General features: G+C 43.4%; 1 protein-coding gene across 14 annotated transcripts in view; it reads right to left on the bottom strand.

Annotated features, from left to right (window-relative positions):
- The window catches only part of KALRN (kalirin RhoGEF kinase), a 465,057-nt gene that overhangs the window by 302,957 nt on the left and 135,336 nt on the right, over positions 1 to 26,764 (bottom strand). For all 14 annotated transcript variants that reach the window (XM_088168302.1, XM_088168303.1, XM_088168297.1 and 11 more), the window contains exon 2: positions 9,335 to 9,409. In XM_088168302.1, the coding sequence (XP_088024428.1) occupies positions 9,335 to 9,409 (75 nt within the window). The remainder of the gene's footprint in view (positions 1 to 9,334; positions 9,410 to 26,764) is intronic.

The raw sequence follows: 26,764 nt of genomic DNA, 5'->3' as shown, positions 1-26,764 counted from the left end.
GAGTTTGCACTTCTGAATGGAAAGTATAATCCCTTTAACAGAAATATCACTTCTAAGAAAGGAAACCCATGTGCTTTCTGAACTAATTTACTTGGCCAACAAGAAGATAAAGCTACACAAGGACATGAACATCTCCAGCACTGATCCACACTGTGCTCTCTCATTAAGAACTTGGGACACCTGCAGTCTGTGCTACTGGCACATTCTTGTTACTATATAGAAGTTTTCTTAAAATACAGATAATTTTTAATTGCTAAGATCTGTCTAAAGAATCTTCTACAGCACTGCTGCCTGTACAAGACAGAGTCTCTTACACAAACTTCATCTACACAAATAGAGATGCCTCTGGTACCCATGGTTTTCAGTGGATGAAGGGCAACATTGTGCAAGTCTCCACTGGAACCAGGTTGTGTCTGATTTGTCCAGGGATACAAACAGAGAGGCAAACAACAGATGTCATCTTTGTTTTGAGCCCTGATGCAGACAGGGGTACATATGGAGGACAAAAACTGTCCTGTCTAATCTCCACCCAAATCTCTGTGCTTTCTGTTTGCCTTTGGCTTTAGACCATGAAGGTGAGGAAGGTCCATCAGAATTCAGTGTCATCTTGACAGATCCATGTCTCTGCCACATAGCATGAGAATAGGGGCATAATGTAAAAAAGGATTCCATTTACAAGGAAATAAACCCATCTGAATATCCAGCTTTCTATGAAAAAAAGCTTCCTCATTTTAAGTACATTCTCCCTTTGTTGAGATTATTTCACACACCACACTAATGCCAAACCATTATATCATGCATGATATGTCTCCAACAGAAAAGCAAGCCAGCCTATAGAATGGCAAACCAATACAAGTAACTAAAGCTGGAGGGAAATATTTTTTCAAGAGAAGAAGCTTTTCAAAGTTTTGAAAAATTTCCCATCATATCTGGATGTAACCAAGCTTTCAAAAGCTTCCAGGTATTTGCTGAAGCAGAGACCTTACCTTGAACTGCATCCCAGAAGAACATGCTACCAGCTACTCATTCTGGCTCCCTCTCCTTCATTCACAATTATTTAAATATTTTTACAACATGGAAAAGCACTGAGAGTTGAGATCTGAAGACATCCAAGCCCACATTTATAATCCTCTCCCAGGATATGAAACACCTGGAAACGGCCATGAGCTTCCCACAGCCCAGCAGCCCTAATCACTCTGATGCTGCCCATTCACCTTGGCTTCATAAACCAAAAATTGTGTTTCTGCTCAGGGACCCCTTTAACACCTACCATTCCACCAAAGTAAGCTCTAAAAAAATAAATAAATAGAAGCCTGTGTAAATTCTGGTAGGCTAAAACATTAAGTCAGAAAATTCTTGACCCTTTTAGTAACAGTAACACAAGGATTTCAGCTACAGAAAAGAAAATAGCATCCAGAACAATCCTGTCCTGTCTTTGCTTCAGGATTAAAACTGTCCCTCAATGGTACGTCTAAACTGCCCTCAGGGGAGTTGGATAAATAAGGCTCAGGCACAGGGTGAGAAGTTACCAGGACAGACCAGAGAAAATGGGTTAATTCTCACTGGAGGAGGAAGGTTACATGATGACCCAGTTGGATGTTTCTGGATGATGGAAGGATAAGTAAGCACCTGGACTGATCCCTTTTAGTCTTACAGCATGCAAAAACAAGGAGACTTGGGTAAAATATCAAGATGTTAAGTTTAGAAACAAATGTTTCTCATTTGTGAAAGAAGTGCAGCTCTAGGCTTTGAGCAATAGAGTGAAATTGTTGCAAGTACATCATATATATTAGAATCCTTCAATTCCTTCCTTCAACTTCATGGAACCCCAATTACTGAGAAATCTCTACTTTTTATGAATGCCTACATAATTTACAATTTTACCAAGAGCCTGTATAAAGAAACATCAAATTTCTTCTAAAACAAACCAATATATGTTTAATTCACCATGACACTTGCAGAGTTCAGTAACTGTGGTTTACTCTCTTAAATACTGATAATATGCAGTGGTTTTGTTACCTTTTGTAACCCAAAAATCTCAGCTTTTCTAGGCAGACTGAAGGGGGGTATTGCTATCACTGAACATGCCTACATAAGGATGCTCATCTCCTCTAACAGAGCCTGCTGAGAAGTAGTAACACACAATAAAAGACAAGAAAACCTTCTGGCATTGGCTGTGCAGGGAGTCTGTCTATACCATTCCTCTTCTTTATTATTATCTTTTTACTGAAGGAAATAGTAAAGTACTGAGAGGGGAAGAAGTTCAGCCCAGATGTCAGAGTGAGTCACTTGAAGAACCAGGAGGAGAAATGAGGTTTTCTGACTCGATCCACTGTTTTGGAGCTTTACAGTGCTTGAGACACTGTCTCTGCTTGTTAGTAATCCACTCAGGGGATAAATCTTGCCCCAAGTCAGCCATGATCTCCACACCAATTGTACATGCACAGTCTTCAGAGAGATACTCAGCACATTGTTTTAAAAGACAATAAAAACTAGAACGAAGCCAGGAGTCTCAATTGCTCTAATCAATAAGTCCCATCTCCTGCCTCCCCCTGGACTCACAGAACTGTGATGAAATAATCAAACATGTCATTAGGTTTGCTAATTACAGTTATTAAATGCTAAAACAAACAGCTGATAATTTCTTACTGTTTTTCAAGTTGAGTTTTCATGAGCCTTGCTCTGATTTAGAGAGGCAAACAGATGGTCTGGTTATTAGTGCTCTGGAAAAAAGGAGTTAGAAAAACACATGTTCTTCAGGGCACAGAGTACACTGAGAACAAATATTTAGCCATGTATGCCTTGCATTTCTCCTACAAAATTCTTTGTTGATGGCCTTTCCTGTCAGTGGCTTCCTTGCCAGTTCTTCCCATCTCCCTTTTTCTATCCTATAAGAACCCATGGCTAAATTCAGGGTTTATTCCCAGAAGTAAGATCATATAATTTTTTCTCCACAAATCATCCAGGGGACATTGCAGTGATGGCACAAGGCATTGTGATGCACACCACATTAAGAGAAAATCTTAAAGAAACCTCAGAAATCCTGCATGCAGGCAGGCAGCACAGTTAGTGGCCTTCTGATGACCACTTTTCCAGTCAAGCCTGCAACCCAGAGGAAAGAGACTCCAGTGAAAAGATCCCTGTTCTGGCAGTTGCTTGAACATCTCTTAGTGGTGGGCCCAAATGTTTCTGCCTACAGTGGCCCCAGCTGCCCACAGGTAAGCCCAAAACTGGCCATCTTAAAGTGTTACTGATATGAACTCTGTGTACAGGCGTTACCAATCTCAAGTCCTGAGGCACAGCCATCCCTGTAAATACACAATAAACTGAAATTCCAGCTATGTGTAGTCCTGTTGAGGACAGGAAATTATCAGTTTCCGTTAATGCAGACTTCGTGTATGCAGCAGATAATGATTTTATCAAGCTCTGTTTTCAAGCTGCATCTCTCCAGTCCTATCAGCCCTTCCACCACGATCCTCACCTGCTTGCAGCAATCCACATTTAAGGGTTTCAAACCCTCTGCTTCCTTTTGCACTCTCTTCATAAGCACGAATCCACAAGGATTAACCAGAGACACAGGCAAATGTCCATACATGTAAAGGTTCCCAAGAACCTTGTCTGACATCCTGCAGCACACCAGCAACGGAAGCGGGAGCAGCACACGGTGTCTCTGGCCCCTGTTCAGATGTCTACTGCAGTTCAAGTCAATGTGCTGCTTCATCTGACCCTGCAGATCGTAAGCTGATCAATCTTGATGCTGTAGACTCTGCTGAGACCATAAGCGAGTTTCCAGAGGAGCTGAAATAATCCTCATCAGGTATTTCAGTCCAAAATATGGTGAAAAAATGAATTATAATGAAGGGAACCAGGAGACAGACGGTGCTCAGCTGATGTCAGGCACTTCAATACAGTGATAAACAATACACTCTGGATTTCTAAATCTAATTGACAGACTTCCTAGGAAAGGAAAGTATCAAGGAATTGGTATCCAGAGTCTTAAAATAACATTCCTTTCTCTGTCATAGCTGAGCTCTGTGAGAGTCTGCTTGCTACTGAACTTACAGACAGACTTCTCTACTAAAACTCCTGCAACTTCAAGATAGACTAATTTGTTGCAAGGGTCGTACATAGGATTAGTTGTGTGACCACCCTCCAGTTCAGTTGCAAGTGATGGAAATTTAAGCTCCCACAACAAGCCAATTAAAAGAGCTGCAGTGCAATCACCAGGGCCTGATCCACCAGAGTGTCACTCCTTGCAGCATCCATGTCTCAGAATTAATTCCTCAAATCAAATTCTAATGGCAAACTCTTACGACATTACATTTAGGATTAATGACTCCAAAAACAAGGCTAATTGTTCTCACCAGAAGATCTCCGGGCAGAGCAAGTCAGAGACTGTAGATAGGATGCCCAGAGCAGCCACAGAATGATCCCTTTTCCTACTGAGTAGATTTGTTCTGCAAACACCCAAAGCCACTGCATGGATTTGAAGAGAGAATCTGTTGTGTCTTGTAATTAATTTTCACTGCTTTATGCAAGTATTCTGGGATACATCTTTAATTTCAAATGTATACTGGCTAATAAGCCACAGCATGTGGCAATGCCAGTCACTGCTGATGGTGGTACAGACAGACACTCCAAACTCACACCACAGGGCACAGTGCTAGAATACAGCACAGAATAAGGAGAAACAAAGAGAGGACAGATTCATCCTGACAACACACTCTTTCTCTTCCTCATTTGGGACAAGTAGACAAGCATGGAGAAATAGTCAAGGAATGCCAAGTTTTTCTAATAGCAGATTTCTCGTTTTTGAAATGTCTGTTGATTTCAAACTACACCAGGGAATGGTATAAAAATGAAGATCTTTTTCTGTAACAAAATATAGAAGAATTGTTGATGTTTCATTTGAAATTTCCATTCCAGAGGAAAAGGAGAATGGAAACTTTTAATTTAGAGCAAAAGTTTTTGTGTAAATACAAAATGTTTACATCACTCAAAAATTAGATATTTTGGTTAATTTTATTCTCAACTCAATACAAATTTCAGTGTCCACAAATCAGCATTTGTGACCTCCTGAAACCAGGATGTGAATTCTTTCAGTGCCCAGAGGCACTGGAAGGGAGTGGGTCTCGATTCAACCCTTTCCCTGAAGAGTGAAGTGCATCTACTCCAGAAAAAGCAAAAACATGCACGTCCACATGTGGTATCTCTTCCACTAAATGACCTTTGGTGTCCTTGGACAAGTTTTTGGGAAGGTCAATATCTTCTTCTCTGAGCTTTTCCCTTTCGTTCATCCTGCTGGCCTAAATTTGGTGGAACCTAATTGTAAAGCTGTCCTTTATTTAGATCTATCTACATTGAAATTCTTTCTCTGAAAGACCGTTCAGGAAATCTCTGTGTTCCCTCAAGGATCTCAGTCAGGTTCAGATGTTGCTGTGACCCAGAGCATGAGGCTGCTCCCAGGATGTGGGGTTGGGGACAGTGGGCTACCAAAGGATGGAGATGGCTGAACTGTTACCACATCACTTCTCATTGCTCTGTGCCCTTTTGGTGCCCAAAGTGCACAGAAAAACCTCCTGCTTTGCAGACACACGCTGGGAGCTCTGCCTGTCACAGATGCAGTAGCTCACCAGCTTATTACACCTTTCTACTAATGATTCCTCTGTGCTCAACCACGCTCTCAGAAACCTGGCCAGCCTCCTCCTTTGTACTCCTGCCTCGGCAGATGAGCAGACAGTACCTGGGTGACAGCAGGAGCCCACGCGCCACCGCTCTCCCGAGCCCTCCAGGGAGCGGAAATACCGGGAAGGATCCTGAGAAACTCCTCTGGGTGGGATGTGGGGAAATGCTTTCAGTGAGACCCATGACATCAGTCAACCAACAAGCTTTTTATAGCCTAAGTGCATGAAAATTTCCATGCATGGGAAGGTAACATGGTAACAAATTCCCTTCCTTTTCCCAAAAGTTCATACACATTGTTCTGTACTGCCCCGATCAACAGAAAATCTACCATAAATATAATCAAGCAGCTGAACAACGCCCCAATTTACACCACTCTTCTAAAACAGCAACCGTTTCCCAAGAAAGACTATAAGCCCAGTTTCCAAAATATTTCGCCACCTCTCACTGAAAAAAAAAGCACGTAAAATAATCTATAACTTGTTTTATTTCTTCTCATCACTGTTCATCTACCTCTCAGAATACAAAAATCAGTCTCTGGCTTGTAACTCACTCCCTAATGGCCCCCAAAGCCATTCCATTGCTGGAAGCAACACATTGAACCACCCAGGCAAAGCCAAGATTTTAATTTTATTAGAGTTTAGACAACAAGCAGGTGGCCAAAGCCTCTCCCCTGCCAGCCCCCTGCTTAATCTGCTTCCAGGAGGTCAGCGATGGAAGCAATCAGCAATGGATGGGGTGCACCTCACCCACAACTGCTCAGTCCATCACTCTGCATAGGAACTATGGAATGGGATTTTCAGGAGCTCTTTAGACACACTTAACTTTGTTCAGGTTCAGTCTAGCTTCTAGATGAGATCACTGGAAGAAACCAAGAACCAGTTCCAGGAAAAAAATCCTGATATTATCCATCACCCTTCAACTTTCCTTCAGTGCAGGGAGGCAGATGCAGAGCCCCACACCTGCTGCTCACTGCCGGCTCAGTCAGCCGAGGGGAAGTGCCAGGCACAGAGCCCCAGACAGCACTTAGGCTGGATGAATCCATGCCCAGACAGTTAGAGCTGTATGTCAACTCTGAAATTAAGAGCACTTGTGAAAGCCTGAGTGCTCCTCTGAGATGACACGGCTGTGCAGGCAGGTCCTGCTGTGCCTGCTCTGGAGCAGGCAGCAGTCACTCTGCCCTGCCTGCCTGTTTGCCCTTTTGCTTTGCAGGGTCCAGGTGTGGAGCATCCACCACACTGGAACACAAAGCAAAGTGTAGCCCCTGCCTGAAGGGTCTTGTGTGTTCTCTGCAATTTTCCTGTTGGATCACAAACAAGCTGGTGAGCCACAGCTGATGAGAAAAGCAATAAAGTCTGTAACTGACATGTTCAGCTGAGAGTTTTTGTGTGTACTGATAAATTCTGCTGATGTAAGGAGAACCTCCTTGACAACTTTACTGTACTGTTATCGTTAAAATTAACTGTAGTATTAAACTCTGAAGAAGATTCAATAAAACTCTCCTGTTCCTCAAAGAAGCCTGATTAAAACACAATGTGCTCTCAGAGACTGTGCTAACTACAGAACTTTTTTTTGCTGTTGATCTTGGAAAATCCAGGTATTTGATTTTTCTTTTTTGTCAAACATTTTCTCTTCTGTGCTCACAGCATAGTCTAGGAAATTAATCCATTTTAATTGAAAATAATCTAGCCATCAGCTGAAATGCTAAAATCATTCTCTTAACCTGCTTTATTACAACAGTCCAGGGGAACATTGGGCAGTACTTACACTCTGGGTAAGATGCTGGGGCTATTGCAGTGAACACCAGCAGCTCAAAATGTTCCGTCTGCAAAGGGAACTGCTGCCCATAGTCATTGCATTTGGAGACCGTGAAGAGGAGGTGTAAATCCTAGGACCTCTAGCTGTGTCAGGAACGGCACATTTTGAGCAGATCCAAGTCTGGAGGCTGGTGAGCCTATATGGAGCAAGCTGTACCCTGCCTGCAGTGGATCATGGTGTGAAAGCCTGGGGGATTGTGTTGGCACTGCTTGTTTAACACCCCCCTCCGCAAGGCAGGCTTGGCACAGGACAGTGTCTAACGAGCTGATGATTTGATGTGAGACCCTCTGGCTCAGAGTTGAACACAGGCACCATCAGTGGAAGGGGCTACATAAACAATCCAGACAGGTTGTCATTAATAAATATTCCACAAATTACCAAATGATCCTGGAATCATTTCCATGCAAAGCAACAGCAGGAGCCAAGAACTAAATTGCAGTACAGTCCCTGCATAAATCCCTGCCCTTCACTTCCCCAGAGCACCCGGTGCAGCTTTTGTGTCTCAAACAAGCATGCAGGTACGCTGTGTTTTTATGACTGTGCTCCCCTCTTTGGAGCAGTGAAAGCCAACCATATAAAACATTTCAGGATATTCAGAAAGAGACTTCAGTGCAAGATAAAGTGCTCCTGCATGTGAGTACTGTTGGGATTGTCTTGGGTTTTCACAAAAGTCTTTAGGTGTTTCAGAATCTTCCCTCAAACTCCTGGATTTTCATGTTTAACTTAAAAGTTTAGTCAGCATTTATAGATCCTCAAATTATTTTCCCAAATCACAGCTGGACTTGTGATCCATGGGCCATTTAACTGTTAAAATGTGGGAAGACATCTCACACCAGCTATCAGTAGAAGGGAAAGCTTTTCTTGCCTGGATAACACCTCCATGGCTCAGCATGGTGATGAACCCCATCCTTAAGAGACTGTGAACTCAACTGCTGTGGAGAGAGCCAGGGAGGAAGAGTCCAGGCACAAAACAGTCTTGCTGCAACCTGCTCCCTTCTGCAGTCTGCATTACTGTGGAGACGAAGGAAACCAAAAAGCAAAGACTGCAAACAGGAGGAGCTGGCTATTCTTGATGAAGGATTTCTCATTGTTAGCAACCTGAATGGTTTGTAATCATCAGAAACACTGCCACTGGAAAATACCCTGGGTTTATGCTGCCAATTTGAGTGACTTCACACAAGACTATGATTGCTTCAGACTTTCTCTTCCCCCTCTCACTGACAAGTTGTAATTCACACCAGAAGCAATATCATCCAAGCTATTCTCAAAGCCTCTTCCATATTGTCTAGTCCTCATCCACCCCCAGATCCTTGAGATTTGTCTTCTGAATGAAGGCTGTAAATCTTTGTACAGAATGGCAGGAGAAGTTTGAGTTATTATGTAAATGCAGCATCAATGGTACTTTTAACTGCAAGCTGATTGGGACTGTAAATGGAACACCAGTGATTTATAGGCCTGAGTGCTTCCTACATGCAGGAATTGAATGCTATTAACTGACCTTGAACCAGAAGCAGGATCCCTGAAGTGTCCTGCATGCTGAGACAGCCCACATCTGGGCTGGAACTAAGCAGCTGCCTTTCATCCTGCCTGTGCTGCTCATTTACCTGTGTCTCAGAATATGAAGAAAATTAACGTGGACCAGTTTCCGATGCTCTGATTATTACTGAATAGTCCTGGTCCAGATACAGCCCTTTTCTTAGCAGAAGAGCTAATTTAAGTGCTACCAAGTTCAAACAGGAAACCGGTCCCTTGAGACTCTGCAGCATCATAAGGAGCAGGATGTGGCAGACAGTGCTCATGATGGGCTGGAGGGATCAAGGAAAGATGTGCTCACCTGACACAAAGGCCACTTTCTCCTTCAGTATAGGAAGGACATCAGCAGCTTTTAAACCATCATTTCGAAAAGAACCTGCAAAATAGAAAAATAGGAAAGTCACATTAGAAGAGAGAATGTTCTTGTTCCCAGCTTCATGGACATGCCACATTTCTCAAAATCAGACTGGAGAAAGGCTATAAATTACATAAAAGCACCAATAAAGAGACCCAAATGGCTGATGAACAAACAACATTAACATCAATAGAGATATGTTCATTAAAAAAATTAAATACAGAGAATCAGCTCATTGCTTTATCCTTCAGAATTTCTGAAAGGTTAACAAATTTCCCACCAAGTACCTAGATTAATCCCTACTGCCTTTTTCACAGACCACACTATCAAGCTGAGAGATGCCCATCTTGCAGAGTGAGCCAGGAGCCTTCTCCCTTCACTGTTCTGAACACAGCCCAGGCAAAATTGCAGGGAACATTACAGCATACATACATCCATTTAGCATTAGCCTTTGAGACAGATTTGCACAGGGGCTGGCTTTAAAAGAGCTTTTACCCTTTGCCCCTTTCTGCTGTGCACAGCACAGCTGGGATGCAACAGCTCAAGGTGGGACCACACTAAGGGGGAGGACACGTTCCTTGCAAGCCAGCCAAAGTCTTCCCTGGGTAAGGAGTAGTTTGAAGCCCTAGCACACTCTCAGGTAATTCATGCTGTTTAACTACACATTAAGCATATCTGCATAGGCCATTTGCCTTCCCTGAAGTGCCAAATTACTTCATGCATCCAAATATTCACCAAAGAAATCACAGACTTTTACTCTCTTGGGAGCAGAACTGCCCACAGTTTCAGGTTCCAGCATCATCTCTCTGCTCTGCAAAAGACCAGCATTAAGGGCTCAACCCAGAGCAAGCCAGACACTGCTATTCCAACAGAAGGTGGGTTTGAAGGACACTTTTTCAGTTCCCCTGAAAAATAACTCATCCATCACTGGGTAGTGAATAATAGGCATCATGGCAAGGCCTTAGATCTATTCCAGTTCACCAAAGAATATAACACATTTCAAGCCCTTTATTTTCACTTTCTGCATTTCACGGGCAGGCAGTAACCAACATTCTTCTGAGAGGGTGTCAGGGTAAGAAAATCGTCTCACTAAGCAGTTTTTTAGAAACAGGGCACATTGCTGCAGCCATCACACCCTCCTTGCTGAACATAGCCCATGGTACCTGACCATTTGGGTCTGAAAGTGGGACTGGAGATAAAAATACCCCCTTTGCATTGTCATCTATTGCTCCCAACATGCAGTCTGCAAAGGCAAAGTGGTTCAATCTATACAGACATTTGGAACAGACAGGATGAAGACTGAAACATCCATTTTCACCTGCAGCTGATCTATAAGCATTAGCATTATTATGGTTGAGTTACTGTTTTTTGCTAGTCACAGTCAGATTGTGCAACAAGGCTGCCTTGTACATGTAAATATATCCCTCCCTGGTGACCAAAGGCGACAGCTACCTCTCTGTGTCCCCACTTGCTCTCAGGTGTCACCTCTGTGACACTCAGCTCCAAGAGATGTGTAAGCTCACCAGCTAAGCCTTAAGCTAGTGAAAACTAGCACTCAAAGGAGTGAGGTAATTCAATGCAAGGCCAAGACCAATGTAACTGCAATTTGAACAGGCACTGAAGCACTGTCCCGGGGGATGCCTAAAGAGTGCATTGTACTAGTAAAATGTTTTGGGACCAGGGAAATGAGTCCTGATTGCTGAACTCTTTCTGTGTTCAGGTAAGCAGGACTTCGTGCACTCTGTGTTAAATACATGAGACTTTGCTATTAACTTATTCTCTTAACAAGAATAACCTCTCAGATCCCAGGCTGTGGCTAGTTCTCACATCAAAGGTAGGAAGTGCTCAGCCACAGGCATCATTTGCAATTTAAGAAGCTTTGTATATAAGCATCTCATCCAACCATGAAGCAAACGGAAACAGCCAACGTGAGAGACACATCACAAGGGTTTGAAGACATTCAAGTGGAGTACTGGGCCAAATTTATCCAGCTGCAGGATCTGCAGTGTCAGTACAAGTTGAGTTTTGCCCAGTATTTGTTCAATTTGTCAGGAAAATGGCAAAGTCAATTCTTAGGCACCCAACTGCAGCAGACAGTATACAACTGAAATCTTTGTGAACATTGCTAAAAAAAGCCAGTGGGCGTATGTAAAGCACACCATAAGGACTTCTTAGCAAGAACTCACTATATGGAGGGCTGAAGGCCAGTTTCAGACATTCTTTTGCAAGGAAGAACTGCATTTCACAGAGGAAATATGCATGGAGACCAGGAGAAAAACGTATGACTTTAAAAGATGGTCACCTCCTGAGCTGTAGCAGGGCAGGTTGCAGGCAAGGGCTCTCTGGTAACAGCCCACAGGAGAGACAAGGAAAGATTTGAATGAGGACAGTGGTGCAGCAGGTACTTTCCCCTTTCTCAGTACCACCCAGGACAGGGCAGACACACTCCAAAGTAAATGATGAATGAATTGAAAAACTGTGAGCCTGTCCTACAACCAGGGAATAAACAAGAAGCCCTAAGAGCTGCAAAAATTCCCTGAATGGGGAAGGAAACTCCAAAAGACAGATCAGTGCCTAAAGCAATGCACAGTACTTAACCAAGGGGCAGCTCATGACCCACAGATGCAGCTTCCAGAGGTTACTTCAGTTCCTGACAAAATCCTTGCATTAGGGGCTGCATCAGAGCATGTTGTCAGATTTCCAGCACGAGCTGGGGCAAGGTATGCATAAATGGGAAAACCAATGGCTCTAATATAGACTCCAAAAGCAGCAGCCAATCTGTCTCCAGGAGGGGCCAGCATAGCAATGATGCATTCCCCAGTTTGTAAGTTATTATAAGCATATCCCTAATGATGCTCATTTTCATCCTCTTCCCCAGCTGTTTCTAATACATTTGTTTTGTTTGTTTGCGTGCTGGATCCAAGGCCATGTCTGCACAGCACCATCTCATTTTGCTGCAGAGCCCTGTGCACACAAAGGCTGCTCTTTGTAGCCTGCTCTACACCTCTCTGCTGCTACTCTCAGACAGCCCTTCTGCAGCAGATGGACAGAGATGGACAGAGGGACAAAGGAAGGGCAGGCTGAGCCATCCTGCCATTGTCCATGCATTGGTTTGCTGGTTCACCATCCTCATAAACACGGGACTACATAACAGAGCCCCTCTTGTTTTCTACCTGCATGGTCTGCCAAGATACTCGAGCACTGCAATCACCTCTTAACCAAAAGAGAGGCACGGAGAGCATGGTACTGTGACCCAGTCACCCTGCAGCCCCTCACACCTTCATCACATCCTGGCTTAGTGTGCTATCCATGGAGCAGGGACACTATGACTGGCCACAACTTTTATTACTCCAGTGACCCAAGAAGAAAGCACACCATGCCAAGCCTGAGCAGCTGACAGTGAAATGTGTTCTTGTAAACTTGGAAACATTGAAGAATTAAGAGTGGATCCTCAGCACGGCTGACTCACATTTCAGGGCAAAGCAGCATTGCACGTGCACAGAACATCTCCTAGCAGGGATTCCCTGGGTGGCAGAAGCAGCTCACAGTTTTAGATGAGATGCTGTAATGAGAAGCCAGATGGGTGAGCAGAGAAGCTTAAGGCATGCTTCCATGGTAAATGCAACAATCCTGAAATAGAGAAAATTTGTTTTTCCCCTGCACAAATTCCCCAACTGGCTGGGAGAGCTCACTGCTGAAGGACATGGAGGTCAGCAGCTCAAGGGGCTTCCTGAACAGGTTGGAGATCAGCAAACAACAAACATCTCCAGAGAACCGTAAAGATTAATAAAATAAGCAAGAAAAGAAAGAATGTAAGCCTACAGACTTTGAAGTGAAAGCCAAGCTCTAACTCTTGGAGTGAAAAATAAATTATCCCCAGAGAGAGCCTTGTGAGCTTTAGCATTTCTTTCTCGAAGCAGAATGCAGGGTCTCTGCTGGAGACACCATCTTGGGCTAGATGGAGCAATGGTCTGCTCCAGAGTGGCTTTTCCTAGAAAAGCTTCAGTTCTAATCTGAAAAATGCAGCTCTTGGCTTCAAATAAAGATCAGCTGCTGGAAATATGGAAATACTTTCTATACTTAAAAAAAGTATGCGTAGGCAAGAAGAAGGCCTCCTGTCAAAGCACTGCATGGGGCTTAATCACTTGGCTCCCGATGCCTTCAGCAAGAGTTGTTCATACCAAGTCCCATGCAATGTTTCAGGAAAGGCAGCCCACATTCTCATAGTTCTCTGAACAGATCTGACTATTTAAAAACTTTGGCAAAAAGTTTCTTTAACCAAACAAAACCAAACTCCTTGGGCTAAACCCATCCCTTGAGGAACTCCACTGGAGTCCAGGATGCAACAGTAGGATTAATCTGGTCCATATTTCTTCTTCCCCCAGTAAAGGCCTCTCCTGTATTTCTATACCCTTGCTCCCACATTCCAGTTTTTGGGGCATTTATCTCCCAGGTTTATCATAGCCTATTGCCTTCCTACCTTTTTATTTTTCCCCCTCTCAAAGTCTCAGTGGAATTTATTTGTCTTTGCAGTACTGTAGCGTCTTGGCTTTCTCCAACACACAAACAGAAGGGACGTCTGATGTGAGCAGAGAGAGGCAGAACAAAGGAGACTTTAGTATTCCCATTGTAGCCTTTGCAAACTGAGACACGGAGAGATTGACTTGTCCAGTGTCAGACAGAAAGTTTGTGCAGAGCTGAACCCTCATTTCCCCAATGCTTTTCTCATACAAACATCCCTTTGTTTTCCAGCAGAATATAATCCTCCTTTTTCTTCTCTTTACACTTCTGATTTCCTCCTCCCGCCCTTCTCTCTCCATTATTCTTTCCTTCTGCATTTATGCCTCAAATATTTACTTTTTGTGTGTGCTAAACCCTCTTTAACCCCTTCCTCCCTTTCCTGCAGGCTATTGTCTGTCCCTGCAGGGTTGTGAGCCATCCCAGTTTGATTTCTCTGCTTTTCCACAAGCCACACAGAGGGGCTTAGCCAAGGCCTGCTGGGGCCTTTGCCACTGGGATTTTGCTGGCTGAGGCTCATTGGTTCAAAGGCAGAGAGGCCACAGCATGGCACAAGCATTTGGTTGAATAGAAGCAACATGTGCTCTAGCCTAGTATTTTAGCACCATCTGGCAGAGATAAATGAGGCTGGACACTCTGCATCTGCCGATCACTCCTCTGCGGACAACAGCCTGATCCCTGATGCAAAGAAAGAGCTTTTTGGTGCCCTGAGCTCCCCAGGAGCCTGCAAGGCTCTCCTGCCATCCTTCCCCACTGCAAGCAGCAGAAGAGCAGGCTTTGATTTCACAAAGGAAGAATTCAATTGGATTGAATCTAAAGACAGCAGTAGAGAGAAAAAAACCTCACAAAATTAAGCTGTAAATATTGTTATCAGCTATTACTGAAGACTAACCCAGAACTATATACTTCTCTGTCATAACCAATAAAAGGTAATACCTGGTCTCACAGGAAGCATTTAGGACTGCAGATTGGAGAGTAGCAGGGACAGGGTGAAAGGCAGATTGGATTAGCACCACAGCCCTGGGGCAAGGATGGTGGCTGTGCCCCTCCAGGCTCCTCTGTTCGTTTTCTCCAGCCACCAGATCCAGTGTGCAGACTGACACACAGATCCATGCTATAGCTTCAAAAGTTGCAAGAATCTCGGACACCAAATAGATAGTCTGCACAAAAGATTAATCCCACTGCAGCACATGTAACACTTTTTATAGCAGCTGAGACAAAAGTCACATGCATTACATTGCTGCATTTATTCTAAAATTAAAAGATGAATGTTGGGTTTATATGTAATAGTTAGGCTCAGTCCAAGACTAATAAGTCCAAGACTCTGTGTTTCTTTATACTGTCCTTCTTTCTACTGATTATACACCACTCCTGGTTGCAGAAATATCCTTCTGGTCACAGCTGTTGGGTGGTAGTACTAAAGGGTACTTCCCCTTCCAAGTTTTGCCAGTGTACCTCAGAAGTCCGGCGGATTTTCTCCCCCTCTACACCAGCAGGTCGTTCCCTCTGATTTCTCACTGCTCGAATCCCTGCACAGGGACAGCCCGTGTCAGCACAGCCCCTTCCCTCCCCTGCCTGTAACACCGGGAGAGGCAGGGCTGGGGTTTGGGGGACTTTTCTAATTGCCGAGATTGTTATTCCTTCCACGAGGTACTTGGCAGCATTGAGCCTCCCAGCACAGCCTTTGAATGTCCACACATTTAAACAGTAGCCTCAGCTTGAAATCAAGCCAAAGAATAGGCAAGGCCTCAAGAAAGATGCAAATTCATTAGCCTGTGTGCACGTGTGGCCTCTAATAAGCCGTGTTCAGCATCTGAAGTCCAAAACATCCCACCCTGTGCATCCCACCTAAGACAACAGCCAGGCTTTGCCTTTTCATGTGGCACAAAACCATTCAAACAATCACGAGATACTGAATTTATGCACAATCTGCAGCAGAGGCTCTGCTTCAACTTCATCCATGGGGGATTTTACTCATGTCATTTTAAACATACACTAATAGAGATGCCAAGAGAATGCAATGGCTGTGAGTCAATCTTTTGCACATTCCCTTTTCATTTTCATCAGGATTTTGGAATCAGGCTGAGATCTTTCAGTTCTTACACTAAGAAAAATAATTAGACATTATAGGTAGCCCTATGGATAGTACATCTGACTGCTAGTCAAAAGACTTGGCTTTATTTGTGGTTCTGCTACTAAATGCTTTATGATTCTGAACAAGCTGTTTTAACTGTGCCAGATCTTGGTTTTCCTCTTTTTACAGAACGGAAATAATGACTGCCCACATTAGTAAAGCACAGTCAGGTTCACAGACCTCAAAAGCACCTTTCAAACATGAATTAATTTTGTCTGAAAAAACCTCTCCAAGTTCTCTGAGGCAGGGAACTGTTGCAGTGCACTTTTATAGACAGGCAAAAATGAGGCATCGACAGTAGGAAAGACTTGCTCTGGTGATCACAGAAAGGACTTTCTGGGAAGGCCTGGGAGACGTTAGGAGAACTGGAAAAATTAGATCATCTGACACAAAATCCTGTGTTTTATTTCTTAAGTGTACAAGGGATAGATGTGCTGCCCTAGAGGGAAATAAGTATATTCAGCACCTTGAGCTTTTAGTGGTTAAGTTTCTTGCCATCTACAGATTGCTCTACACATCAGTGACCACCCAGATGCAACAGTCTTTTATGGTGTTAATAAACAGCTATGGGCCATTTGTAATCTGAAGTCACATTTTAAACACAGCCATGGTCTCTATCCAGGCCTAGCGTGCATGAATATTTTCTTTTCATTTCACTCCCTTCTCAATTACAATTGGGTTTCTTATGGAAACATTCCTCAGAATTTTATAATCCCATAAAAATCTTAGAACTGCTGATGGATTCCTGCATGAAGGATGCAGGCCCTCTTTGAAGCTGTGGAGTCTGGGTACCCTGAGTCCCATCCTCTATAAAATTCTGTAGGTTAGAATAATATCCTTTAACTGGAGTTGGTTTAGTCAACAGGCTTTTTCCAAAAAGCTGCAAAAGGGCATCAGCCAGCATAGCAGTGACGTGCTTAGGGTTTCCCACCCGTGTCCCAAAAAGCCTCCTACTCACATCCTGGAGGTCCCCAGCCACTAGTAACTTCTCCAGGACAAAAAATAAAATAAAATATCTAATTATGTACAACATTGAGGAGGCACTTTGCTGAAACGCCAGCCGTACAAAGGAACCATATGCCAGTGCCCCAAGTGTGCTTTGCAAACATCTGCCTCTCAAGGGGATTTCATGCCAGACACAAAGAAAGCAACTTTAATTAGAGGCCAATTGAGATCCTTGTCCCAAAGCCTGTGACTGCCCTAAAAAAGGAAAAAAAATCCTAAACAAACAAGGCAATTGCATTTCCCCCCATGTTTAAAAACACCCTACATTTTCTTTTTTTAATTTTTCTGACTGAGTTCAACATATCCTATCCAAACAGATTGACAAAGTTCCCACTGCCTTCAGAAAAACCCCTGTCCAGGAAGGATGGTTGTGTCAAATATGAATGTCAGAGGGCTTTCAAATTAGTCATTTTTGACGGTGGTTCATTCAAGATTCACAAACCAGCACCTCACAATTAATTAGGCTTACATTTCCCCTGTCTCACGTCGCCTCAAATCCCTTCTGACCGGATACATTTCTGCCTTTGCTCATCTCCTTTGGTCCCTCTTTCTTTCTGCCAGGGCTTATGATTTCAGCTTGCAGCTATTGTGTCATCCTGGGAAGCTGATTTTTAAAAAAAGGAGAAAAAAAGAAAAAGGAATAAAAGAAAACCTAAATCTGCAATTCAAAGGGGAGTTTTCCCTTCCTGTGCATGAATTCCCTGGTTAGGGATAAAGCAAGATCCATGCCCTAAGCTCTTGACACAGGGCAGGCAAAAATAAAAACCATCCCGGCAGAGGGGTACATGGGAGAGTAGCCAAAGCCCTGGGGGGATCACAGAGGCTGCTCCCACCCCTGAGCAGGACACACTCCGTCCAAACAGGGCAGTTGCAAATCTCTGGGTAATGCATCTCTGGACAAACCCAGCAAATCCAAGGCAGCAAGAAGAGCAGCAGAAAGCGCTCCAGGTGACATCAGGCAGAGCTTGGGGTCACATCAGCCAGGCCTGCTGGGAGCACAGGAGCTCACGGGCTGCACTGTGCTGCTGGGCTACTCCAAGAGCCACCCTCCACAGCCCTTACCTGGGGAGCAGGACCTCCCATCACACCCCACTCTTCTGTCCTTGTTACAATTTCCCAGGGTCTACTCCTCTGAAAACCACTCTACAACCAACACCAGCCCACCAACAGGGCCTGTGCACAACACACTTGCAGCTGACTTTGGATTGCCCAGACCTCTCTGACCAAGCACTGAACTGTGAAGCAGCAGCAGCTCCTGCGAGGGTCTGGCCAGGAAACACTCTGGGTGTAGCAGCAATCACTTTAGCTCCCCCACCAGCATCCCACATCCAAACAAAACCAGGGCAAACATTTTACATACATCAGCGGGAGGGGGAAGGCAAGACGCTTACAGGACTAAATAATTTATCTGCCTCTCTTACGGATGCTGACATTTTTGACACACATTAAACATTAATGAAAATCATTTTATGGATGGCTGAGTCATGCCAGTCAATGGATAATCTCCTGCCTCTCCACCTGCCCCTTTCACCCTCATCTGGCTCCTATCGCAGAGTGCAGGCACTTGTAACTCTGCCCTCTGAAAGAGGCCAGGCTCCCCCAGATGCCAAAGAGCAGAGCAAAAGCTGCAAGGGGGCTGAACAGACCCCAGTGAACACATGGACAAGAACCGAGCCCACGGAGCCCTAGCCACGCTGCAGTTAAATTCACAAACCTGCTGTTTTGTTAATTAGCTAACACGAGATGCTGTGAATCATTTTGGAAAGCAAATTACCTCCCTGATTTCCAAAAGCTTCCTAGCCGCATTTCTTTTTTTAACTTACTATTTTTTCCTTCTCTCAATGTATAAATGCCAATTAAATTACTGCCTGCCTCTGTTTAATCTAATGTTAGCCTACTCATATTTTCAGCTGCTCCCTGATGCCAGTATGGCCCCTTATGCCCAAATCTCTTTAGCATGCTAGTATAAATGTTTATAGCCCTAAGACTTAGTGCTGTAAGAAGCTTGACATTTTTGTGCTAATAACCTGTGATGTTATTGTAATATTGAATTCAAAAGGATCACTGATAGGTTAAAAATGCAGCTTTCCTTTAGTTTGTTTCAGCTAAGGACACATATAAAGAGATGACTGGGATTAAAGTCTCATGAGCTGTCTGGATCTCTTTCTGGACATGCAGCCCTTAAATTTGCTGAAATGGTACTCACAGGAAGGTAGAGTCACAAAAAGCCACTGGGCAGGTTTCAAAGACAGAGGGTATGCATTCAATCTCATCTCATCTATCATAGAATCCTAGAACCACTGAAGTTGGAAAAGACCTTTAAAATCATCGACTCCAGTTGTTAACCCAGCACTGCCAAATCCACCTTTGAACCCAGTGGACTGTGATTCTGGATACCAGAGTCACCAGGAATATGTTCTCCATCCCAAACTATACCATTCTTTATGGAACAGGCTAAAAGATTATCACCTAAATGCAGCAAATTGCCTTCTTTTCACTAAGGGGGAGCTCAGGGCTGCACAAATAACTGGCTACAGGTTAATGAGATCTGACTGATCTCCAGAGGGTGCAAGCTGCTGCTCTATAGATCTCGGACAGCTGGAGTCAGATGACCATCCAACTCCTCCCTGAAGCACAGGGAAATAGTCTGTGGCCCCTCTTTCCAGCCCACTGCCAGGTTGCATTTTTTCTTTCAATGGAGGTGACAGAAGTGCAATATATTGGCAACGATATTTTAATTTCACAGATTGAATTATAAAATCCTTTTCCCACACACATTTTGTCTTCTTTTGAACGTATTTTACTGGTTGGTGGTTTCACTGAGCAGCACGCTCTGCAAAAAACAGCAATTCCAAGTAAGAGGAAATTGTCACATTCAACGTGTCAGTAACAGTCCCCCAAGTTTATTAGATAGGTTTCTAAAGATAGGGGAACTATATTTTGATCTGAGACGACCTATTGCAGCCTGCAGAACCTTGCTACAGGCGGCTGTCGAGCCTCCCTCGAGTATAACTTTGTGGAGCAGACCCCAATCTAAACCAAGCTAAGTCAACCAAAGGACATTTAATACCTTCAGTAAATAAGACATGAGGAAAAAAAAACGGTTTCTCCCACATCTCCTGCTGCAGGTGAGATTTCACTCCTTTGGCTGCAGCAGTTTAATTATCCATTTTTATATTTTTTTTCCCAGACAGGAGTACATCCTGCATGAACATCTCATGCCAGGCATCCCTGCTCTCCCACACAAACATGCAACCACACACACCTTCTATATTTGGCTTCTAGCTTTGCTGATAGAAGAACAGACCATGTACTCATTTCCAACCTACACCTCAGCCCAGGGTTTCCATGACCTTCTCCTGCAAGCTCCAGCTCTGCTGCTGGAATGACTTGTCCATTATGCTAGTTGTTCAATAACTCTTAGGCACTTAATACTGCTTTGAATAAACAACTCACAGTCAGAAGTCAATGAAACATTAGGAGTGATGACAAATCAGAAATAGCAACCTGACTGCACAAAGGAAAAGAAAGAAATGCAGAGATGTTTTTCTGCCTGCTTACAAAGAAAAGCAGAGTGAAAGTTGGATTGGAGAAAACAGACTCATCATGTTTTGGCTTCATTACTATAATAATTAATTTATATTAACAAGTGCACATTAAGAAGATCTGTTTCCACCCCTCTGCCACCACCAGCTGGTGCAACATGTGTGTGTCAGCCATGGGCAATAGTAGTTGTGCTGTGCCCCTCACTATCTCTTATGTCTGCATCCTGCAGCTTTGTTAAGGGTCCAGTCAGCAGCACTGGTAGAGATGCACAAACACATCAGAGAGAGCAGTTTTACCCCAAAGTGCTTAAAGTGACCAGAGCCAGCTATGGTGGGAGACAACCAGATGCACAACTTCATTTCCCGTATTTCATAAGAGTTGGCTGATGGCAGAATGTAGGTGTCGTGGCCAGGTATTTGACACAGGACATTTATATTAGCTTTTTATAAACCTGATATTTATAAAGCTGCTCTGGAAAAGTAGCTATGACATTCTACCCAGCGCTTTTGCTCCTGAGGAACATAGCATGGAAATGCTCATGAGTCTGCAAATCTCTGGTTTATATCTCACCCAGTGGATACCACTGCAGGATTTGGACCAACATTGGATTTCTCAGATATTACTTGGGACTGAGAGGTCCAGAAAAATATCCTCTTGATAATGCCTACTTGCATCTTGTGATTTGATGGAAATTCAGCCTGTAGAAATACGTCTACTCCTTCTCTCACTTTTCCTAGGAAGCCCTATCAAATGTTGTGATATCCATTTATAGCAACTCCAGAAAGCTGAGATACATGACACTGGCTACGAATGAAAGCCGCCAGATAAAGCAATAATGACATCTTGGGAACAAAAAATGCAAACTGAAATATTATAGAAAGAAGGTTATCAGGCAGGAGATGTACAAAATTCAATTTTCAGAGTGGTATACTGGCTTAAATGATACAAACAATCTTTTAATGGCCATCAAATGAAGCTTTTTTGCAAATGTTTTGTGAACTCACACACAGAGAAAAAAACAATGAAATAAATAGTGTCATCTTCCCCTGCACTGAAGTGCTACAGTATTGAGCCTGCTACAAGACTACTGACAATTAAGGATGTATCACCCTGAGCAGTATCTCTGTCTGCACATATCTGATCTGCCCATTACCGTCATCCTCTGCCACACAGCACAACCATGCACTTCATGGAATAAATATCCATTGAAGCCAAAGTGACAAATCAGCTGAGCACATAAATTGCCCAGGTTCTACCCGGGGACAAGAATAATTATCTTTCCAAATCCACTTTAAAATCCTGACTAAAGAATACTTTCTGAAGAGGTCAAGCCCTGATGACAGCTAATACTTTCAAATGAATCTTTGTTATTGCCCAAATACAAAGAGCTGTTTTAACACATCACGACAGCAGAATGCCTCTTCCAGGGGCGAACTCACCCGCATTTCTGCAGATCATCACTTAAATGTTCCCTAAGTCATACGACTTTCTGGCTTTGAAAAATTGCCCTTTGATGTCCAAGAGACAGATGTTAGCATAAAAAAGATGGGGGGAGGTGGAATTCAAGCTTTGCAGCAGTAATCAAGAGAACAGCAGTGAGTTTGTGGAGACCAAGCAAGCAATAGCAGCTGAGCTACCTCCTCAGCCCTTTGCTTCCAAAAAGTGTTTAGCAATAGCATAGCTACAAAAATGCCACTAAAGTGAAGTGCCCTAAGTTACCAATACCTGTTCAGTGGCTCTGCAACCACTTACAGCACCACTAGCTCAGGAGCACCCATCACAGAGAGAAATCCAGCAAAATATGGCACTTGAAGCCATAACACCAGTTAGTACCTTGGGTGTCAGCTGTTTGGGGAACAGTGTGATGTAGCTTACACTACCACTGTCACTGCTGTTCCAGGGAAAAACAGAAGGCTTCTGTCATCACTGTTTTCAATCCAGTCCTTTTCATAAGCATTGCCATTCAACTATAATGATTGTTTTGTTACGTGTGGTTCTACTCAAAAAACTGCTCCATAAAAACAGAATCATGGAGTTCATGTTTATTGCATCTCAATGATTTCCAGATCAAATGCAGTCAGTTTACAAGTAAAAAAATGTTTGGTTTGTTTTTCCAACTACCAGGTCTACAAACTCATGCTGGGATCTAGAAGTTAAGTTGTCATCTTTTTGGCTTGTACGATTGCAAGAAGAATGAAAAAGAAATCTGCTCGCCTTCTCCTGGAGCGGTTGTGTCTTTCCAGTTTCAACAAAGATAATAAGGAATAAAAATGAAGACAATATTTTCAAACCCACTTATCTAATTCTGCGCTTCAGGGCTCCAGAAAGGTAATCTGATTTTAAAAGCTACTCCAAGGGCAATTCAAAGTGACAAGACTTAAGTACCACTTAAAATTTTACTGCATATTTAGGTACATAAATAGTATGTACCTAACTTTAGACACCCATTTTTCAAAACTGTTCCCCTTAATTTAGTCAGCAAATTAATCAGATTTGCATGTGATTACACACAGATAGCAGATCATTTCTGTAGGAAGGTGTTATTTTTATACAGACACTTGTCGGAGCAGAATTGCATGTTAAACTAAAATTTATGAGTCCGCAGGCTGAGTCGACATTAACTATTTGACAGCTGCAAATTACTGCATTACAGACATGGCCAATTTGCTTACAGAGACCTGTGTGCTCACATGTAACTTAACCATTCCTCAGCTGTCTGTCTGTAAACCCCAGTGCTGTAGGGGTTAGCAGGTTTCCCTCATGGTAACTCTGACAGGTTGTGATCAGGTTTCTGAGCCCCATTACACATGAAAGAAAAAAGATGCTCTAGGGGAACAAATAAGCTTCCTACCATGTTGACATACAGATCCTGTAACTCTTTGTCACGTCTTCTATGAGTTCCCTACAGCAAAAATTTTCAGCCATGCCTTGGGTTTTCCTCAGTTCTTCCCCCAACGTATCCAGCTCCTTCCTCTGGGCTCCTGTGCCAAAAGGTTTTGGATGCCACCAATCAAACATGTATTATACCCAAAGGGCTGCTCTGTGGATCCCAGTGTGATGGTCACCTCGAGCCTTACAAAGGGTTTGCAGAAGCATTAGTTTTGAGGTGTTTGTGAAATGCAGATTCATGGTGGATAAACTGAGGGAACATTTGCTCTGCTACCCAATAGTCACAAAGCTTTCCTTCGTGTACAGGTGCACTAATGCTGACCACCCCATCCCAATACGAGCTTTCCTCCTCCATCCTTGTGCCTTAGGGAGTTAATGACAATGTCTGAAGGCAACCAAAGAGATACTGCATAAGAGCTTACAGGAAAAGTGGGCTGAAAATAAAGGCTGGGAACCTGGCCAGCATTTGCAGATGTACTGAGTTAGCGAGTTCTGAGGAACGTTCCAAAACATTAAGCAGTGTTACACACCCAGCCTTTCCATGCTGGTTTCATAAGCTGGAGGTGCCTGCTTGCAAGGGCAGTCCTGCCAGGCCATCCTTGCAGCTTTACTGTGGCCTTCCTCCCTTTGCTATCTCCCTCCAACAAGGACAAGCAAGGGTGTTTAATTAAATCCAAATGCTAACATTTTTAGCTAAGTGTAAAATCGTAGATTTGGAAAGTAGCACGCCTGGCTTTCATCATTAAGGAGCACTGTGATCAATGTAACATCAGGCCAATTATGGCTGTTAGAGTGCTGAGAGATGTATTTCTGTTCTCTGGATCTCTTTATATATTCAGGTGTAAGCTAAGCAAGTGCAGGCTCAAAAGCTAATTGTGCTGCTTAGGACATGCTCCCAAGGAGTCTTGTCAATCACACAACCTTTTAGTGCCAGGCAATTGCCAATCCTATCCCAGCCAGCCCCAGACAAGGTCTTGCCCATGGTGATGAAATCTACCTGGAGATTTTAGAAACTCACAATCACACAAGGCAAGGCTGCTGCTCCTGTGACAAGCCACTGCTGACTTGCCTCCATAAACAGCCAAGGGCACTCTGAAACAAGCACAGTGAGAAGGAATGGGTGTACTTGTGGCTCACTCCGTCCTCCAGATGATATTTTCCCAGCAGTAGTCACAGCTCGTGCTATTTGAGTCATCCTCATCTGAGAATGCAAATAGTTCCCAGCCAGTAACACAGAGTTTCTGCTTGCAGGCTGAGAGCTCGGCTTCTCTCCCAGAGCTCCAAGCTGGGCCCAGTCCTGGGGAGCTCCATGTCAGGGGAAGGGCCTTGCACAGATGGCATGGAAGGATGGTAGACAATGACATGTTTGGGGCTGGAGGGAAAATTGAGCCCTCACAATACTAGTGGCTTTAGACTTTGGATTAAACACTGTCCTTTGTCATGTTGATGAAGAGAGGAGCAGCACTTGACAGTATTCAGAGAATTGTAGATTTACCCCACTGAAAGCATCCTTCAGTTCCACACTTCTGTGCGCCTTTCATCATGGTCTCTCTGCAAATTATTTAAATTCTTTATAAGACGAAATGGATTTGCCTTGCCATTTACAGCACAGAATGTTGCATAGTTACTTGAATTTTCAGAAAAAATAACATTTAATTGGAATCTAAGTTGAGTAAATTCAGATATCTGAAAGCAAAAGCAGAATTTTGTGGGAAGTTGTAATTATTCCAGACAACAACAAAAACAACAACAACAACAACAAAAAACAAATCCAAAATATTCAGAACTGAGTTAAATGTAAAAGCAAATCACCTACAACTGAAGTATGGAAATCAGTGCTTAGGCACACCAGAAACAATGCAGACCCTCCAGGGATATCATGGAAGGAGTACACAGCAATGGCTAGTGCACAGTACTACTGATAGCTGCAGATTAAATTGATATTGAAAGCCCTTTGCAGATTAAATTGATACTGAAAGCCCATTTCATTTTTTATCTTTCCCTTATTAAATTATTTTAGGATAAGAAAAAAAAAAGACCACATATCCGTCTGCTAAGAGTAACACAGAGGTATGCTACATTAATCTGGCAATAAAGCCATCATGGACAATCCATTGGCTAAAAGCCTCAGGAAGTATATCTTACTCAAAGTTGCTTAAAAATTAATTTAGCCCAAGAAACACTTACTGCCTTGTAAACATAGGATGTATATAACCATTCATTTAACTGTTATCCTGCAAAAAATAGCAGATGATGGAGATAGCCAGACATCAGTGCAGGTCCCAGTCCATTTCTGTGGCTCATTTCAGAACACTCTAGAAATTAACACCGAATTTACACTTGGCTTTTTCTCCTTGGAAGGAAACGACCTTCCAAGGAAGGAAGCTTGGTGTACACTCTCTGAAAGCGTATGAAGAAGGTAACCCATGTCACAGTGAGGCAGAAAAAAGCTGCAGGTGGTCCAATATGTGAATTCTTCCCCCAGTGCCATGCGGCTCTTCCTGTGGTCTTGCTGTGCCAGCTCTTGTCTCCAGGAAGCTCTGACATTTTCCTTGATGGTCCCATGATGAGGAAAGATAATGGTGCCCAGGGTTAGCCAGAAACATTTAGTTTTTAATCCTGGCCACTGACATAACTTGGTATCACAAGCAAATCATTCAGTCTTCCAGCATCTTGGTTCACCCATATGCTGGGGACAGCATGTTTCCTTGTCTCCCAAGAGCAGCCACAGAGCCTGGAAGCAGCATCTTATCTTTCCACTGGCCAAGAAAATTTCATACCATCAGTGCTAAGTGGGTGTTTTTTCTGTATGGTTTGCTCAGAGGGAAGTTAAAAGGCAGAAAGCAAAGATATAAAGCTGTTCTTGAAAGAAAAAACGTCCATCTCTAAAAAAGTGAGAAAATATTCAAGTGTCACACATTAGCACTGCTGCCAAGTGAAGTCTTGAGCAATTAGTCTGCTGATTGCTTGAACTTCACTGGGTGTAGTCTCAATTACCAGCAGTGCAAGCCTCAGTATGTTTCCAGCACATGGTGGTCAGAGAGAGCTACTCCCAGCTGCTCCACTGCCCTGTTCTGACCCAGTGAAGACCTTCAGTTGCAACCCAGCACTCAGTGCAAATATTTAGTGAAGGAAGTGAAAAATCAGAGTGGCAAATACTGCATTCAGATATTCACAAAGAAAACCAGCTTGTCTGAGTCATCCCTGAACTTTCAACACACATATGTGAGCAGGGTTGCTCCTATTCTGGAGCAGCCACCATGGAGAACAGCAAAGCAAATCTA

Source organism: Sturnus vulgaris, chromosome 7, assembly GCF_052056855.1.
Source record: "Sturnus vulgaris isolate bStuVul1 chromosome 7, bStuVul1.hap1, whole genome shotgun sequence".
NCBI lineage: Eukaryota > Metazoa > Chordata > Aves > Passeriformes > Sturnidae > Sturnus > Sturnus vulgaris.
The sequence above is the reverse complement of the archived record's forward strand: the minus strand, read 5'-3'. Positions and strand labels throughout refer to the sequence as shown.